This window comes from Falco biarmicus, chromosome Z (genome assembly GCF_023638135.1).
Source record: "Falco biarmicus isolate bFalBia1 chromosome Z, bFalBia1.pri, whole genome shotgun sequence".
NCBI classification, from domain to species: Eukaryota; Metazoa; Chordata; class Aves; order Falconiformes; family Falconidae; genus Falco; species Falco biarmicus.
Window position 1 is genome coordinate 33137298 of NC_079311.1, and position 16750 is coordinate 33154047.

The 16750-nt window shown below is 48.1% G+C and overlaps 1 protein-coding gene across 7 annotated transcripts in view; it reads right to left on the minus strand.

Annotated features, from left to right (window-relative positions):
- Positions 1-16750, minus strand: part of PSD3 (pleckstrin and Sec7 domain containing 3) — a 140452-nt gene that overhangs the window by 115469 nt on the left and 8233 nt on the right. For 2 of the 7 annotated variants that reach the window (XM_056324301.1, XM_056324300.1), the window contains exon 1: positions 2712-2918. The exons of 1 other annotated variant lie outside the window; for it this stretch is intronic. In XM_056324301.1, the coding sequence (XP_056180276.1) occupies positions 2712-2732 (21 nt within the window). In that variant the 5' untranslated portion in view covers positions 2733-2918. Of the gene's footprint in view, positions 1-2711; positions 2930-16750 lie in introns of those variants that run through there. 4 more of the 7 variants (XR_008819387.1, XM_056324299.1, XM_056324298.1 and 1 more) reach the window with 4 other exon arrangements.

Genomic DNA, 16750 nt, shown 5'->3' on the forward strand with positions numbered 1-16750 from the left:
AGCCCCACTTCTCTGCATGATGACAATCCAGAGGAGCTCTCTATCGCATATACACCCTCTCAGCCAAACTTCCAAAGGGAAGGACACACACACAGCTTTACAACCCACCGAGATGTGACAAACCCCTCAGGGCACAGAGCGGGTCTGGGTGGGAGAGCCAGACTGAAATCCCTGCTCCGCCAGAAGCTGTGAGGCTACAAGGAAACACCCCTTCAAGTAGAATGGGTGGCATGTGTTGCCGAGCTTGGCAACATCACTCCCACCTCTTCTGGCTGAGCCCACAAACCTTCTACCAACCAACTCTACCAGCTGCTGCACCCTGGGGATCCCCAGCACCCACGTCGCAGAGTTGAGGTGGAGCAGGATACTCTGGGTGGTGGCTGACTGCCCCAGCCTTTGAGTTTTGGCAGCAGCTCACGGGTTTGCCTGGCCTCAGCTGGAGCACAGCAGCTTGGCAGATGGCTCTTCAGTACCTCCAGTACCACCTAAACCTTACTTTCCAGACACTACCCCCTCCCTCCCTTCCTTGGGCTTCCTTCCCTAAGCTGCTACATTGTGCTACCTCTTAAGTTATCTTTAAACCAGCACCCAGCAGTACCCCAGGCTCTTGTTCTCCCTCAGGGCCTTTGCAACTAAACAGAGGAACTCAAAAAAGAAACACATGCAATGCCTCAGAAAAAAATCAGGTCTCCAGCCCATCTCTCCACGGAGCAGGGATCATTTCATGCAATCAACTCTGCTGCATGCACAAGGACAGTTTATCAGAAGCATCATTCCCCCACCTCAACTGCCAGCCCCAATGCTGAGGCTCGCACCACTTGGCTTCGAGCATGCCCATGGAGGCAACCACCTGTCTGCAGAGATGCTTCGTGGCACTGGTCCATGGTACACCCGCAGACAGATTGCCTCTTCAACCCACAGGAATCAAACCCCAAACCATCTCTTAAAGCAAAGCTGCAAAACCAAGTGCCAAACCTTCCTGGTAAGACAGGCAAGAATAGAAAAGACCATTTTGAGGGGGAGGTGGGGAGGGGAAATACTCTGAATGACATCCAGGTCTTTCAGCTAAGCAGCTTGAAAAGAGCAAATAAATTATTGCTGGAAAAAAAACACCACTACTGTGTTTATTAGGATCCTCACTGTGCTCTTCCTTCTCAATGTGATGGCATAGAAATGGCAACAGCAAATCAGATAATCTGCTCAAGTACCAACAGCACAAGAGGACCCCTTTCACACAGGTAAGTTGTGCAAGATTTTTCTTTATGTATCAAGAAGTCCTAATTCTTTTGTTGTAATGATTTTGAAGAGAGCAGTGCATCAGCTTCTTAGAATTATTTTTAACATCACCACTGCCTTAAAGGATTTTCTTATACTCTTACCTGCAATGAACCAAGGCTGTAATTGAAGGGGAGGATTTACACAGGGACTCACACTTGGTTTAACCTCACCTTCTCTCTGACCAAAGGCATACCCTAAAACCAGCATCTATATAGCCAAACTCTCAGTCTGTGTACATCAACAGAGCTTGGTCAGATTCATAGCTAGCGTTAAACTGGTAACATCTGCTGAAACACATCAAGTAAGGATATGAAAAAGTGTTTGGAGTAGAAAGAGGTTTCTTTCTACTAGCTAAACCAGAAAGGCTTGGATGATTTTCAGCAGCCCATTATTACAACTGCTTCAAACACTGGGTGTGCAGCCACAAGTTTCATTAGAAATACTGCATTTGACTTGCTCTCTCTGTTTGAATGGCCCTACACGCAGACAGAATTAAAGTGTGACTGAAGCTGCAAAAGCAGCAGTAATTGCAGTTGCCTGTCACACACCCAAGTATCTTCAGTAACACATTGATGTGCTCTGCCTGAAGTTTACTAAGTGGCACCCTGTGGGAGCCAGGTAACTGCTGCTTATGGCATGGCAGTACTGCATCTATACGGGATGTTAGCATCTTTGCTGAGTTTGCGTGAAGTTCAAGCTCACTACAACTCTGTTTATGTTCCCATACGCTGAGAAGCGTAGCTCCAGTCCCCGGTAGCAAGGATGAAGATAATGCCACAACTGCACAGGAGCGTCCCTGTGTATGTTTAACTTTCTAAAACTTTACGCCACCGATGAATTCACCTCAACGCCACTCCTCCCCAGAAAGCACAGAGCTACTACTCTGCCAAAGACGCTGGCTTTTTCACAACACCTCATTTAATTCGAGAACGTGGTATGATTAAAAGAGCTTGTCAGTGCACCAACAGTGGTGATTTGTTACACAGCCAAGTTACAAGTGTGGAGACTGAAGAAAAACCAACTGTACAAACGCAGGTTGGGGATCTCACCCCTGGGGTGGGGGTCCCAGTGCAGCCTCCCTGGTGCAGTTGGTGTCTCTGGGGATCTAGCAGTAATGAGCCCTGAAGCAGGCTCTGAGCTTTTTTCCTTTAGGGAAGTGTGAAAAGAAGGAGAAAAAAGGAAGGAGAGAAAAATGAAATAAAAAGGGAAGAGGAAAAAAGAACAGGAAGAAATAAAAAAGGGAAAAGAAAAAGGAAAACAAAAAGGAAATGGAAATACGGAAAAAGAAAAATAAAGGGAAAAAAGAAAAAGGGCGAAGACACAAGAAAAGAGAAGGGGGGTGGGGGGTGGAAAGGTCAAAGTAAATGAAGGGGAAAAAGTGCCCCCGGCGGCGCGCACCCCCCGCCGCCGCACGGGCACACGTCGCCCCTTACCGCGCCGCCGGCTCCTTCCATCTCCCATCCCGGCCGCGGCGGATCGCAGCCGCCCTCCCGCGCCGCCGTGCCGACTCTGCCGCGCCGTGCCGCGCCGTGCCGGGCCGCGGCTCCCTGCCGGCCCGCAGCGCCCTGCCGCCCGCAGCGCCCTGCCGGCCCGGGGCCCGGGGCGCCCTGCCGCCGGCGGCGGAGCCGGGCAGCGCGGCGCGGGCAGCCCCAGCACGGTGGGCGCGGCGGGCGCGGGAGCGGCGCGGGCCGGGCCCGGCGGGGCGGGGCGGGGGCGGGCCGGGGCTCGGCCGGGTGGCGGGGGGGGGCGGGGGGGGGGCTGCCCGGAGGGGAGGGGAACGGAGCGGAGGGCAGGGGGAGGGGAGGGGAGGGGAGGGGAGGGGAGGGGGCTGCCCGAAGGGGGCGGGGGGGGCGTGAGTACGGGAAGGGGAACGGAGTACCACGTGCTCCTCGAAAAGATTTTTCAAAAAAAGAGGAATTATTTCGAGATTAGCGAAGTAACGGGGCGAAAGCCACGAGCAAGGCGGCGTGCCCACCGCAGCGGCGCGGGGCAGCGACACGGCCGGCGCCCGCGGGGCCAGGACACGCTGTACTCCGCTCCGCTCCTAAATCCCTTCACTGCGGCTCGGAGTTGCTGGGGCAAAAAAACCCACCCAAAAACACCCACCCACCCAAAAGCCTGCTCCAGCCCGGGGGCTTTCCTTCGCAGCCCGACTTCAGAAAGCGAAAGGGCGCAGATGTCTCCCCAGTGAGCCCATCTGAACATTCAAAACGGATTCTTCATTTATTTTTTTTCCACGGTTCACTGGAAGTTCTCTTGCCTTCTCGGGTCTCTAAGCACGCGATGGCATTGTTAGGATTTCTCTAACCAGGAGCTCCGCAAGTTGTCCTTTTTCATAAACTGGGGTTTCCCTGTCAGAAGCCGCACTTTAGAAAATACCCCCAAATCTCATGGGCCCAGTTACAGGAGTTAACTACACAAGTAGCTGACAGACTGGATAAAGAAGGATGTTAGTTTCTGCAATTTCAATGTATTTGCATTCCGTTCAGTAGCAGTTAAAAGCTTTATTTTTTTTTTTTTTAACCCACCAAAATTGATAGCCTTTCTGGAGCAATCTGGAGCAAGGACCAGGACTGGCTAAGCACTTCATGTTTGCTCCTCTCCCTGCACTGGAAAACAAAGCTGCCTGTTTTAGGTGGAAGGCAAGGCTGTTCCCGATGCTTTGCTGTTGTGAAAGGCTTTGGACAGTCCTGGTGGTAGAAGTGCATCACCATGAAGTCACTACATAAACATACCACACCCAGACACAGCAGCATCTTAGGGGCCAGCGGAGGGGAAAGTGCAGCCCTGCCTTGCTCCCCACTGGCCCCCTGGCTCACTGCTGGAACCACAGCCCCTGCCAGCACAGGGCAATATCAGCCTTTTGGTTCTCCAGCACCAACTTGCAAAAACAAACAAACAAACAACAACAACAACAAAAAACCCACAACAAAAAAAATCCTTTTCTGGCAGCCTAAAGCATGATGCACCCTGGCCTGGAGCTTTCCCTGTATGGCACACCATCCCAGGGCTCTTCCAAGCTCATCTGGAGGCTCCATACAGTAGCATCTCCCCGTGCTCCTCCCAACAGGGCTCTGGCACACAGAACCCACGCTGCTCCTCCTGACCAGAACCTCCTCTTTCTCACCACCTCCAGCTCCATACTTCCCTGAGCACTGCTGCTCCAGATTTCCACCCATGCCACCTGGTGCCTCTGTTGTCTGGGTACCCCAGGCCTGGTATACCCTGTATATCAGAAGGCATCCCACTTTTTCCCTGAAGCTTCCGCTCTCCCCATTCTAAGGCTCCCACAGGCTCTGGACATTGCAACCCACGTGTCCCAGGAGCAGTACAGGATCTGCCTCCTGCTCAGCAGCCCTCCAATCTAGTCATTGCTGTCCTCTGGGAAAAAGTTGGATGAAAACCTGGTTTTCCATCCCCCAAAATGACTGGCACGGGTCCTGAAGAGGTCCCTCTGTGGGCCTGCAGGCACTGCCTCGTCCCCCTCTGTCCCGTGTGCCAGCACTGAGCCCAGCACACATGTGAGCAGCATGTCCCTTTGATGCAGCGCCATGCCCATCCATCTGTGGCCAACATGTGCCATGGACTGCAGTGCCCCAGTGGGGCAGGGTGATGTGCTGGAGGGCTTCACCCCTCACCCCCAGCCAGGGCTGCAATACCAAGCATGTGTTGGCTGTGGCAGGGGTTTGTTCCATCTGTTTCAGGCGCCTCTGAGGCCCCGGGGGCCGGTGCAGGGGCACAGGCTGCGGATTCCCCATCTGTGCCACATCTGAGCTGGCTAACACAGTGGAAGAAGAAACCACCATGTGCCTGGGTCTCAGAGGAGCTGATACGCCCTGCCTCCCTCCTCCCCAGCAGGGCTGAGGTAAGCCTGGTTTGAGGGGGAGGCTGATGCTACCCCTCGCAAGGCAGCTGCCCATCACCCGGCCCTGGGCACCTAGGTGGCAGCCACAGCCACTGCACTCCAGTTTGGGTTTTTCCCTCTATTTGTATTGAGGAGAATTTAACCTTTTCTCTCTGATCCAGGCATCTGGCCTGAGTCACCCGGACATTTAGGCTGCCGCCAGTGTGCTCTGTGCTGTAGTACTGGGAGAGGAGAGTGTTGCTCGCGGGAGGATGACCCTGCAAGCCCCTGCCATGCTGGCATCTACCTAGCTGTCGGTTTACCTCACTGCAAAGGAGGGTGATGGGGTTTGGCACCACCCATCCTGAGATTTGCACAAGGGAATGTGGTATTTCTTGTACCACTGATTATCGTTTTCTGCATGAGGGCAATATTAAATCCCAAAACTACTGTGAACAGGCAATCAGCAAAGAAATGGGGTGCTTGTAGTTCATTTCTGAAGGAAATTTCTGTTTTTTTTGCCCAAAGGCTTGATTTAAGTTTCCAGTTAATTATATCCAAAAAAGCAAAAAAAATGTCAGCAAAAGTTGGCACAAAAACTGGCAGCTTTCTAAGCAGTTATGAGGGCTTGTCACAGCTACAGAGCACTCTGAATTGCTTAAGAGTTCAAGTTTGAGCATACAGCATGCATTTTGACATAACCCAACCTAGAATAATAATAATTTAAAAAAAAGAGGCAGTCAGGTACTCAGCAGGCAGCCACTGTGAAGGTGGTGAATAGTCAACCCTGCAGGAGTGTCCAGCCTGGTTCACTGGCTAAGCTGCTGCAAATCCCCTGGCCAAGGGCACTGATGGGGAGAAGGGACCCAATACCAGGCAGGCGACCCAGCTGTGGCGTGGGTGCTGGGCTGAGGTTCAGCTAGGCAAACAAGGCACAGCAAACTAGAGACAACGTCAGAAACTGCTGGCCATGGCAAAACAGTAGCAGTGTAAAGACACTGCAAGGGATGGCTGGATCTCTCAGCTTCATTAAGGGAGAGTTGTGCGAGAAGTGGCCAAACTGCAAAAGGCAGTTGCTGGGGTTATTTTGAAGAGCAGAACTTTGCAAGGCCAGTGGTGCTCTGGTAATCAGCTGAGATTGCCTAGATAACACTATTGAAAATATCAAGTTTGGGTATGCCATGCAGCAAGACTGGGACCCAAGGCAAAAAAGTAATTGTGGTGGATTCTTCATTTGCAAGGAGTCTTGGATGGAAAACAGGTCAAGAAACAGGAAAATGGGTAAGTTATGCAGTGTCTAGGGGCTGCCAAGGTATGCCTGTCAAGCTGCCCCACACTTGATCACCAGAGTGGGAGCAGTGCAGCAAACCAAACTCATTTTTCTGACCATACCACATGGATCAAACCTGCCTCTGGTCACACCGTGGGGCCACAGGGTGCTTTCCCTCACCAGCAGGGCAGCATCTGAGTGGATGCATGGATTGAGCATCACCGCATTGCTGTGTCAGTGCCTTTTCCATGCAGCTGGCACCAGCCTCTTACCACCACTTCCTAAGACAAACATTAATCATCTGGGTCAGAAATTCATGGCTGAAAATACCTTCTCTCACCACTCCACCTCCTCAGAAAAATAAAAAAAAATGTATTGCAATCAGCGGTCTGTAAATAATAACCAATGCATAAACTCTGTAATCTTTTGCCTATAAAGGCGCTCTCTTGCTCATTATTCTTCTCTCACAAGAAGATGAGAAGAGTAGAGGAATCTCACTTCCAATTTATTTCCCCTCATTCAAGAGGCAGAAATCCACAGGTAAGCCATCATCCAGGTACTTACCAGAAAATAGCTCAGTACATTGCATTTCAAATCAAATAGAGACTCTCTCTTTCCATGATGGAGAAGAAGGCTAATAATAATAATAATAACAAAATAAAATAAATTTTAAAAAAACAACCAGAAACACCATTATCTGCAGATGGAAAGACTGAGTTAATCATTTATTGGATTTTCCTCTGTGTGTCTGGGTTTTTCTGGACACAGCTGGGAAAACATTTTTTTTTTTTTTCATTTTACTCAGAAAAAGAGTCACCATCAAAACTCTTTCTTTCTGAATTAAAGCTGGAAAAGTAGTACAACAGCACAATGAGAACAGCAGATTTGGAGGTAAGGCACAGACTAGGAAATGACTGGGCATGCATAAAGAGGGGAACTTTTCTATTATTCCTTAAGAAGAGTCAGATAGCGCTAGTAAATCATTATAGTAATGCCCAGGGTGGCAACCATGGCAGGGAATGGGTTAGTGCACACGTGGGCCAGTTAGCTGGCATTGCTGTGAGGAGGGGTATGCTGCAAGCCGTGCCAGTACCATCTCTCTTCATGTGCCTCTTTCCTCACAGGCTGTCAGGCTGGGCTGGCCTCACAACCAGAGCTCCTGGAAAATTCCCTTTTAGGGGTTAACTGACTCTTGTCTTGCTCCTTCCTCCACTGACAGTTCTCTGGAGTCTTGCCATGCCTAGGACTCCAGGAAACATAATTTTTCCAGACCCTCCATCTCTTGTCTCCAGAGATTTCACTTCGCTCCTTCCTCCATCTGACATGGTCCTCAGGAGGAAAGGAAATGACCAACATTCCTTGACTGGGGAGCCCTGTAACTGGCCAAAATTAGAGCATTTGATGGGAAATCTCAGAGGCTTGTTATTCGACTTTAGGGATCTCCTATTTCACATTTATTTCCAAAAAAAACAGGACTTCACAACACAGGTACCTCCCCTGCTGGGTGAGTCTTTGGAAATCTCCTTTTTAGCCCCAGCTGAAGGACAGAAAAAAACACTGATGAATGTCCTCGCTTTGGCAGGTTCATGGGTACCTTCTGGGTGACTGCTGTCACCTCCTCTCTTAATCTTAAACTTTGCCCTTCCTCATCTCTAGTAAATCTCTCTTTTTGGCCTTCCCTTTAGCAAAGGGCTGCAGGGTCCTGAAATCGGCCCATCTGCAGTGGGTACAACCTTTTAAGCAGGCCATCAGTGACAGTCAAGACCACCATCCCCTCCCCAGCAAACGTCACAGCTCCTGGGTCTTTGTGCAGAACTGATGAGCCCACAGCAGCGAGAGCTCATTAAATATTTTCCAAAAATGGCAGCCCCACGCAGTACTCATGGTGTCACCCAGGAGACCTAATAAAAGCTCTTCAGGGTGAAGAACTCAAGGAAGAGTCCCAGCCAGGCTGAGGGTGGCCATGTTCTTCCCAAGCACCTCCAAAAGTGACAGAAAAGTAGTTTGTTATTCCTGGGCTGCCAGCTCCCAATGAGTTCTGCTCCTGCTGCTCCCCAGCACTAATGGTGCAGCCAAGCCATCTCTCTGGGTCAGGGAAAGCCCTCCATTCTACTTCTGACATGGAAGCAAGAGGCCAGGTCTTAAGAGTCCAGGATGCTCCAGCAATGGGGATGCCAACAGTGGAGGCAGGGAAAAGCAGATTTCAGCCAGTTCCCAGGAATGCAGTGTTGTTTCTATGGCTGGATCTGTGCTAGTGAGGAAGGTTTCTAGGGATCAAATCACCAAGACTCCTTCCTTCTCCCAAACTGCCACATAAAGGGTAAAGGAGAGAATCACCAGTTGGTTTTATTTGCAGTGTCATCCATATGACAAGGGGAAATTTGGCCTTTGGGAGGATATGAAGGAAGGGGCTTTTTCACTGCCTTCTAGCACAGAGCATAGATCACACCAGCATCATCAGCCCCAAAAGTCAATCTCATATGCATAGCTGCTCAGCTCTGTCCCAGAGGGTAAAGTACCTAACAGAAAAGCAAAGGAGGAATGTAAGGAAAGACAGACCTTCCTCTGAGACTGGAGCACCCAGCCATATGTTCATCAAGTCAACATTGCTTTGTTGAATCCTCTGCTTAAGCATGGTTACTTTTAAGGGTCTTCTTCTCGGAGCCTCATCTGCCCTAGACTCAGTGATTCCTCTGCTGCCCCTGCCTTGTGCCTGGGTATGGTAACCAGATGGATTCACTAGAAAAGTAGTCCATTTAGACTCCTAACCACAAGAAGAAAGAGTGTTTTGCATAAATATCAGCAGAGGTGTTCAAAAGTGCACTCAAACACACAGGTGAGGGGAGCATACTGTATCTGAGCAGAACAGAAATGCTCCAGGTGGTCTTTTCCTCTCCTGAATAACATATAAGATTCTATAGAATGGTATCCTTTCTAGGGAAATCTTAGCCAGTCTCACATAAGTCATTCTGATCTTGACCTCCAAAAGGAGGTGGCAAATACCACAACTGTATAGTATACCATGATCAAGGTAAGCATACATTTCAAGCCAAGATACTATGGCTTTGTGGTTTTTGGCTTCCTTAGACACTGGCAACCTCCTGTAAAGTCCTCCTGTATGGTTTTCCCCTTTTCACATGTCTTTCTTTCTCATGCTACAGATGGTTCAGACTGGACTGAGACTGCACACCAGATACCAAGCCAGTGAGAAGTGAGGGGAAGGGAACATTTATTCAGTGGCCTTTTTTGAAGGGAAGGGTAAATTGCAGCTTTTTACAGCACTACCAGGGCTGGGGAAACCTGAGTCAGAGGAGGACTGCCACAGCTACAACTATGGCTGCACTGACATGCAACAAGCAGCCTTCAGACTGAAGCAGAAGTAGGGCACATCACCCCACTGTCCTCCCCAAAATGAAATCACTATGGCGTGCAAACTGTGGCACCATTCATACAGCAGCCACTACCCAAATGCTGCAGCCAAAAAGGGAATCCACACCGTTGAGAGGAAAAGTACTGACAAGATTGCTTCCTCTGCTTAAACAAAGCTGTAATGAGTGTGGGCAAGCAGCTGGACAAGACAGCTGCATGCATATCCTTCCCCAGGTCTCCCCCAGGTAGCGAGCTTGCATCAGTCACAAATGACAAAAGGTGGAAGGTTAAATGATGACAATTAAGCACATTTCACTGGGACAGAGCAAGCCCTGCCACCATGAACAGATCGACACCGACTGTGGTCAGAAGCGGACGGTCCCCGCAGGCAGGTCTCTTGGCGGATTTTCTAAACAAAGGAAGATACCGTTTGTTTCCCAAGCAGAGAACAGGAGCCGAAGCCGAGAAGCCGCGATGCGGAGGTATCGTGTGTCCGGCTGGGGTGACAGCAGCGCCAGGCACCGTGCGGCGCAGCGCCACGGTAACAGCCGCGGTGGCAGCAGGGAGGGCTGCGCTGCCGGGGGCGGGGGGGGTACCGCGCTTTCCTCCTTCTGCAGCCTGTTTTCTGGAGCACCCTGCCACGCAAGGCAACTGCACAGCCTCCTGGGCTAACATCAGCCTTGATGGTCATCTGAAGAGACGGAAAGCCTTAAGGGAGCAAGAGCCGCAGGGTGCCCGGGTGGTCAGAGCAAGGGAGGCATAGCCTTGCGTCAGATGGCAGGGAGTGTGTGCTGGTGTCAGCCACTGAAGCTGCGGGTAGAATACGGGCTGCCAGGGTGTTGTGGTTTAATGCCCAGCCAGCAACTAAGTACCACACAGCTGCTCACTCACACCCCGCCCCATACCAAGTGGGATGGGGAGGAGAACTGGAAAAAAGGTAAAACCCGTGGGCTGAGATAAGAACAGTTTAAGAGCTGAAATAAAGTAAAATATAATAATGGTACTAACAACAATAATAATAATGAAGAGGAGAGGGAGAGAGAGGAATTAAAACCCAGGGGAAAAAAACCAATGTGATGCACAATACAATTACTCACCACCCACTGACCGATGCCCAGCCAGTCCGCAGGCAAGCTCCCCCAGTTTATATACTGAGGATGATGTTCTGCAGTATGGAATATCCCTTTGTCTAGTTCAGGTCAGCTGTCCCAGCTCTGCTCCCTCCTGGCTTTTTGTGCACCTCCTCACTGGCAGAGCACAGGAAGAAACTGAAAAGTTCTTGACTTAGGGTAAACATTACTTAGCAACAACTAAAACATCAGTGTGTTATCAATATTATTCTCACACTAAATCCAAAACACAGCACTCTATCAACCATTAAGAAGAAAATAAACTCTATCCCAGCAGAAAACAAGATACAGCAGAAGACTCTTGTCCTGTCTTCTCCTGTAAATCTCCTAGTTTCCGGCTCCTCTCCAAAGCAGGACCCCAGACATCCTTGCAAATTCTTCCTCTCCCTCTTCCTAAATGTCACCATCAGCATGCATCTTCTGAACTTCCACCCTCTCATGTACCACCCCACTTCCTCACAACCAGCCACACTTCTTGCTCCTTACAGCCCTGGCCTCCTACAGCACTCAAATACAGACCCCAACACAGGAGCTCTCAATCCCCCTGCCCCCCTGCTATATACTGCTGCTGCCCCTCCAGGGAAGTGTTCGTGCCCCACAGCTGTACATCCCCAGTCTCATGCTCATTACCTCCCCAGCAATCCTTATCTTATTATTGCTATTTCCCCAGCCAATTGTTCATTCCCACCCTGCCCCTGGCCAGGGACCAACCCGCTGCCAGTGACATGGGCACATAGACTCGACATTCAACAATTACTCGAAGCAGAAGGAAAGCTGTAGGAAGTTCCCACCCACCCCACTCTCATTTCTGCCTGCTATCTGGAAGTTCTGCCGAATGCCACATCTAGCCAGGCCCACCCTGTGCAGACAGAATGCTCCACAGCCAAGAAGCATGTTTCCATTTTTCTTTTTTTTCCAACATTCCCCCCGCCCCCCCCCCCCCCCCCAATTAATTGCTGCTGTCACCTTTGCTCCCCCCACCCTTCACCTCAGCCTTACTTTTCCACCAGCAACTGGATAAAATAGTTCCGGCCTGCTCCTGTGCTCTAGCCCTCAGCATTATTTTTCACAGTTTCCATACATCCTCCTCCGCACCCTAGATAACTGTGTACTAAGAGCCAGGCTAGCTGGTTATACAGCACCTATCCCTTTTCTTCCCCTTACTTCCAAGAAATCCTCACCCAGAATGTTAAAGGCATGAAATGGACAATACAATACTCTACAAGGGAGATCCAGTCTTCTGCAAAGTGGGTTTTATCTGAACAACTGAAGGTGTTGGTGGGCATTGCCTGTCATTTCCCACTCCCTATCACTCACCACCTCCATATGGATCCAGTGTCTACAGGTGACACAGATGTGCTGCTCCTGACTCCCTCAAATCCCAAAGTCCTTCTTTATTCTATTTCTGAAAGCTTGATCTTTTTTTTCCTTCAGCATCATACTGACTTTTTACAACTCCATTAAACTAGTTTTACAACTCTATAGCTATCTCAAGATCAAATCCAAGTCCAAATTCAGCCCCAGGGAAAAAGCTGCTCACTTCCACAAGTATATATTCCAATCCTTCACAATTCTTTTCCATTTATATTTTTATATTAGGATGTTAGATTTTTGATAGCTGTAGAAACAACATACTGTTTTCTTCCCTTTCCTTGACGTCAGAAAAAATTGTCTCCTGGCTTGAAGAGCTTGCTGGATTCCTGTTTTCTGAGAGAAGAAGATGAAGAGGTATGTATGGTGATGAAGTGATAACTATCTGAGACACCTGTGGGAGATACAGACTTGGTTCAAAGCCTGCTGGAGTCAATGGAAATCTATCACTGACTGCTTTGGCCTTTGGAGTCTCCCTTGGTTCTAAAAGCTTTAGGTTCTTCCCCAACTTTGCATTTCCAATGGCTGTCTTGAAAGTAAATTTTTAGTCTAATTCTGCTCCTGCTGAGCACATTCAACCTTTACTGCTTTGAGCAGCAGTGGCAAACAGTGAGCCAGAGCTAAGGATAAGGCTGTTGTGCAAGTGTTCTCAAGTGCAGGATGAACAATTCTTAATTACAGTTTTTCATACTGACAGACTTCTCTGAAGTCCAGGGCACACATGAATTAATCCTCCTACATCATATGTCAAAAAGGCAAACCCTAGCAATCTGATTTCTCAGGCAGAGAACTTAAATGACACATCAAGCCACAGATGCGAGTGACTGCTACAGTCAATATGAAAAGGCTGCTCTTTGCATAGCAATAAACCAGATGTCTTTCAGCTTGGTGCCTCTCAGTCCATGGTTCAGTCCCACTGAAAACAGTCACATACATGAAATTAGGCAGGCACACAACTGGTTTATAAAACCAGGACTCAAATATCTCAGATTCACACTCACATTTTCAGGTGCTGGTCAAGTACAATGCTGAGGCGTGAGCTCCAGTGCATTTACCACATGCAAAGTGGCCACAAAACAGCCAGCCAGCCCAGCTGCCTCAGTGGTGAGCTTTACTGAACCGAGCCCTCAAGGAGAGCCTGAATTTTCCCAGGCTGCCAGAAGCTGAGCTATTGAATCTGGGTGGAAAAAGAAGAGAATGATGTTCCGAAGTACTCAGGTTTGTCCCTCCTTCCTCCTGCTTGAATGGGGGAAGCACCTTTCAATCACAGAACTCAGATTAATGAATCTGACTTACATCTTGGATATGAGTTTGAGGGAATTATATGAGTTGGATGGGAGATTTTTGCCTCTTTTTGCTAGTCAGTATTTGTCAGTGTGTTAGCAGCTCCCCTAAAACCAACAGAAGATCACTGTTTTCTGTAGGTAAAATATAAAGGTTCAGCTCTTCCAAAGAACTCCTCATGTATCAGTTCTTGAGACACATCTATGGGGGGGCAGACAGATTTGCACTGGAGGTTACTAACAGCCAAAAGAACAATGGAAAACCCCTCTACTTCCCATAATGGGAATGTGATTATTGCTAAAATAATTTGCTTAAATAATGGACTTGCTTAAGTAATGGCTTTCATCTCCAAAAAAAAAAATCAAATTCTGCAGGCTTATGATGACACAAAACGACTCTATCAGCTGGTGGCATGAGAAGAATCCTTTTTGCATTTTCTGCAGGAAATGCATTTTTTGGAATGCAGTGTGAACATTGCAAAGATCTTTGTATCAACACTACGGGCCTTGAGCCATAGAGCTGCACTTGATGCAGCCTGAGGATTTGCAGGTACCTCATGAAGGGTCTCTTCTGGGTATAAAACATTCAAACACATGGAAAGAAGCCTTGTGTTACGTGCACTGAGGTAACTTGGCAAAATGAGATTGCCAAAGATCCTTTCTTTTTCTCTATAAACATACATGTTTGAATTTAATAAAGCCAGAAGATCTCTGGGATCCAAGGGGTACTTTACAAAAATTGGCAGGGGTTGGGCATACACTCCAGCAAATTACTTTGGCCGATGTTTGTGGCTGGAGATCTATTAGAGCAAGGTAGTAGAAGTGAACAGATCAACATCATCAGTCTTAATGGCCACCACAAGCATGGGTTTTCCTATAGATCAGAGAACAGAAGGTGTTGGAGGTGGAAGTATGTACACCACACAACCTGTTATCTATGCCTCAAGTCATATGGATATCTCATAGTCACCAAGTATGGATCTTAAGTCACCAAGATCTTCTCTAAAGATGGCAAGACAAGTCACCAGTCCAAAACTCCCCACATGGGCTGGAAAGATCCTTAGGCAATGGCATTATATAATTAAAATGAGATTGCATTGACAGACTGGACAACTACGAGGAAAACTAACATCCTTGGAGTGGACTAAAGAATGAAAGCCATCCTGAAGATGAACATAGTGGAAGGCTTTCAAGGATCAGAGCATATTGCAGTAAATAGGGTACAGTACATACCACCTAAAACTATTGATGTAACTACTGTTTACCCTGTGGGACAGACCAAAATGCACAGAATGTTCTCTAAGCATTGCTTCTTACCCAGAAAGTGTCCAGTTCAATCTGAGTGGTATTTTTTTTAAAGGCTGATGTTTTACTATGAATCACATGACAAGGAGGCTAATAAAGGTGTCCTGGAAGGCAATACTTTGTACTGAGATTCTGCAGTTCCCCCCTTGCCATATTGTTCAACCCATCACCTTAGCTTCTCCCTCTAGTCCCAAAAGAAGGCACCATCAGAGATGGGGACCAGCCCGAGTCCTTCAGCCACGATCTTCATCTCTCGTGCCCACAGTCTCCTGAAGCAGTACTGGATCAATGAGGATTCAATCAGATCAGCCTGGGAAGGGGTTTTCTATTCAGTGTCCCCCTCCAGGGAGTCTGCTGGATTTGGCCCCCTGGTTTTTGAGGTGCAGGCTTTCTCTTGGGTGCCTGACTTGGCCAACTCACAGGCAGCAACCATTTGATTAAACAATATTTGTTTTAGCCTGATTTTCTAAGAAAACAAAGCTTACAGGTTTAAGCTACCTGTTATCTGTTTGTTCATGTGTCTGCTTCCTGTAATATCTTTTGAACCAGTTAGCTAATTTCAAACAAAAGTAGGACAGAGGTCTCAGGGAAAAATAGGTTAATAGAAATCAGCAGTTTATTAATGCTTGTTCCAAGGGAAAGACAAGGAGATGCACATCCCTTTGGGCAGCAGTCAGCATTAGCAAGTGGTCCACTCACCTAGGCGCTTTTTTTGCCTGCCAGAGGTATCCACCAGGATACAAATGGGATATGGGAAATAATGAGAGAAATGCCTGAGGCAGGGCCAAAAGAGTGAAACCATAGGAATGGAAACCTCACAAAACACTGTACTTTCTGTTACCATTAGTGGAAGCTCCTTGTGATTCATGTGCCTTGCTAGTAGGCAAACAAGGCAGTAGTTTTCCTGGTGATTCAACACCAACAACACTGCTGGTCCCTTTGAAATTCTGCCAGCTCTAACTAGAGGACTCCTTCATTTTGTTTGCTGGCAGAGGGAAGACTTCCTGGTTACCAAAGGGTAACTTTGGTAAATGCACAGGCTACTGCCTCAACATCACAGACAGAGAAATTATGAAGAAAACAGCTGAATCAAGTTACAGTGTGGCATTTGCCATCGTCCACCCTTTCCTGAGTCTGTCGATCCCAGCAAGAACTTCCTTGTAGCGTACAGGGGGCAGAACTGAATTGCAATGTTTAATCCTGAGGCATCCCTGGTTGCTTTGGTAGTCACTCAAAATGCAGAAGGCTCTTGGGGGCTTTCAGTGACAAAGGAATGGCTCTTGGCAGTAGTTGCTTGTTATCAACACACTGTAAAAATCTCCAGGTATGTTACTTTCTCTAAATTGACATTATCTTAGACAAGATGTCTGGGGGAACCCAGAAAGCCAGCTAGTAAAAAATGTCTCAACAGTATTTAAACAGGAAAGAAAAGGCTACAAGCCATGTAGCATTTCAGAACTTGATGGCCATTAGGAGGGATGGTAATGCCTGAGTACATTATTCAGTGTTTGGTCCAAGTGTTAGCTTTTTACAAAATGCTTTTTTAATGGTTTTGTCCCCAACATGTCAAATAGTCCCTCAGAGCAGAGGGCAGACATCTGCCACATCCCTGTTGGCTACGGACTGGTTTCTTTACATTGTTTTTGCATTGCCCTTTCATGCTGCATGGACCCTGCGTGTCTCATGGACTGTTACTCCGTGGTCAATATTCCACAGGTTAAAAATGCTAATCTAGCCCATACCATCTATTTGAATGCATGAACACCATTTTAGCCATTCCTATTATTTCCAGGCCTGGATATCCCACTTTCTCCCAGGCAATCTTTTCAAATGTTTCACTGTCTTAAGAAGTGGAAAATATCTAATCTAAATTTCCTGTAATTTCAGCCTTCTGCTTTTA